The 687-nt window shown below is 72.1% G+C and overlaps 1 protein-coding gene across 1 annotated transcript in view; it reads left to right on the top strand.

Annotated features, from left to right (window-relative positions):
* Positions 1–687, top strand: part of CNNM4 (cyclin and CBS domain divalent metal cation transport mediator 4) — a gene marked incomplete at its 5' end in the record, with an annotated part of 19,842 nt that overhangs the window by 9,316 nt on the left and 9,839 nt on the right. The window contains 1 exon segment of the mRNA XM_019473487.1: positions 603–687. Coding sequence (XP_019329032.1) covers positions 603–687 — 85 coding nt within the window.

The raw sequence follows: 687 nt of genomic DNA, 5'->3' as shown, positions 1-687 counted from the left end.
TGCATGCGGTTCCTGTGTCACCCCGGCTTTCCGAGCACGTCACCATGCCCTCCGTGTCCCCGTAACCCCCACCTCGTCCCTAACCCCACGCAGGGTGACTGATCCACCCCTCTGGGGAGTCACGGTGTCCTTGGGCTGGCACTGTCCCCTGGTCCCCTGTCCCCTGGGTAGCACCTGGCCCCGGGGCAGGGGGACCGGAGGGGCTCCGGACTCCCTGGCCGTGGTCGGTGGCCGTTCGGCAGGCGACGGGCAGGGATCAAATCCGGCGCCGCCTGGCAAGAGCTGGGGGACGGCAGGGCTGTGCTGGGGTGGACGCACGTCCCGACGCTCCCTGTCAACCGCAGCGCGCCCCAGAGCCAGGGCCGGCGTCACCGGGGGCTCAGCACCCCGTAACCGGCAGGCAGAGAGTCGCCAGGCCTCGGCCCAGCGAGGTGTAGGACCAACCGCAGCGCGCCCCAGAGCCAGGGCCGGCGTCACCGGGGGCTCAGCACCCCGTAACCGGCAGGCAGAGAGTCGCCAGGCCTCGGCCCAGCGAGGTGTAGGACCCTCCCCGGGGCAGGGGGTCCGCGGCGTGGTTAACCCCGTCCCTCCCGTCCCCACAGAGATCCGCCCCCGTCCCAACGTCAGCAGCCTGAACCGCTCGGCCTCCCTCAGCTACCACGAACGCGCCGACTCCGTCTCCTCCCC

The sequence above is a fragment of the Aptenodytes forsteri genome, unplaced genomic scaffold, assembly GCF_000699145.1.
Source record: "Aptenodytes forsteri isolate BGI_AS27 unplaced genomic scaffold, ASM69914v1 Scaffold444, whole genome shotgun sequence".
In the NCBI taxonomy this organism is placed as follows: domain Eukaryota; kingdom Metazoa; phylum Chordata; class Aves; order Sphenisciformes; family Spheniscidae; genus Aptenodytes; species Aptenodytes forsteri.
The sequence above is the reverse complement of the archived record's forward strand: the minus strand, read 5'-3'. Positions and strand labels throughout refer to the sequence as shown.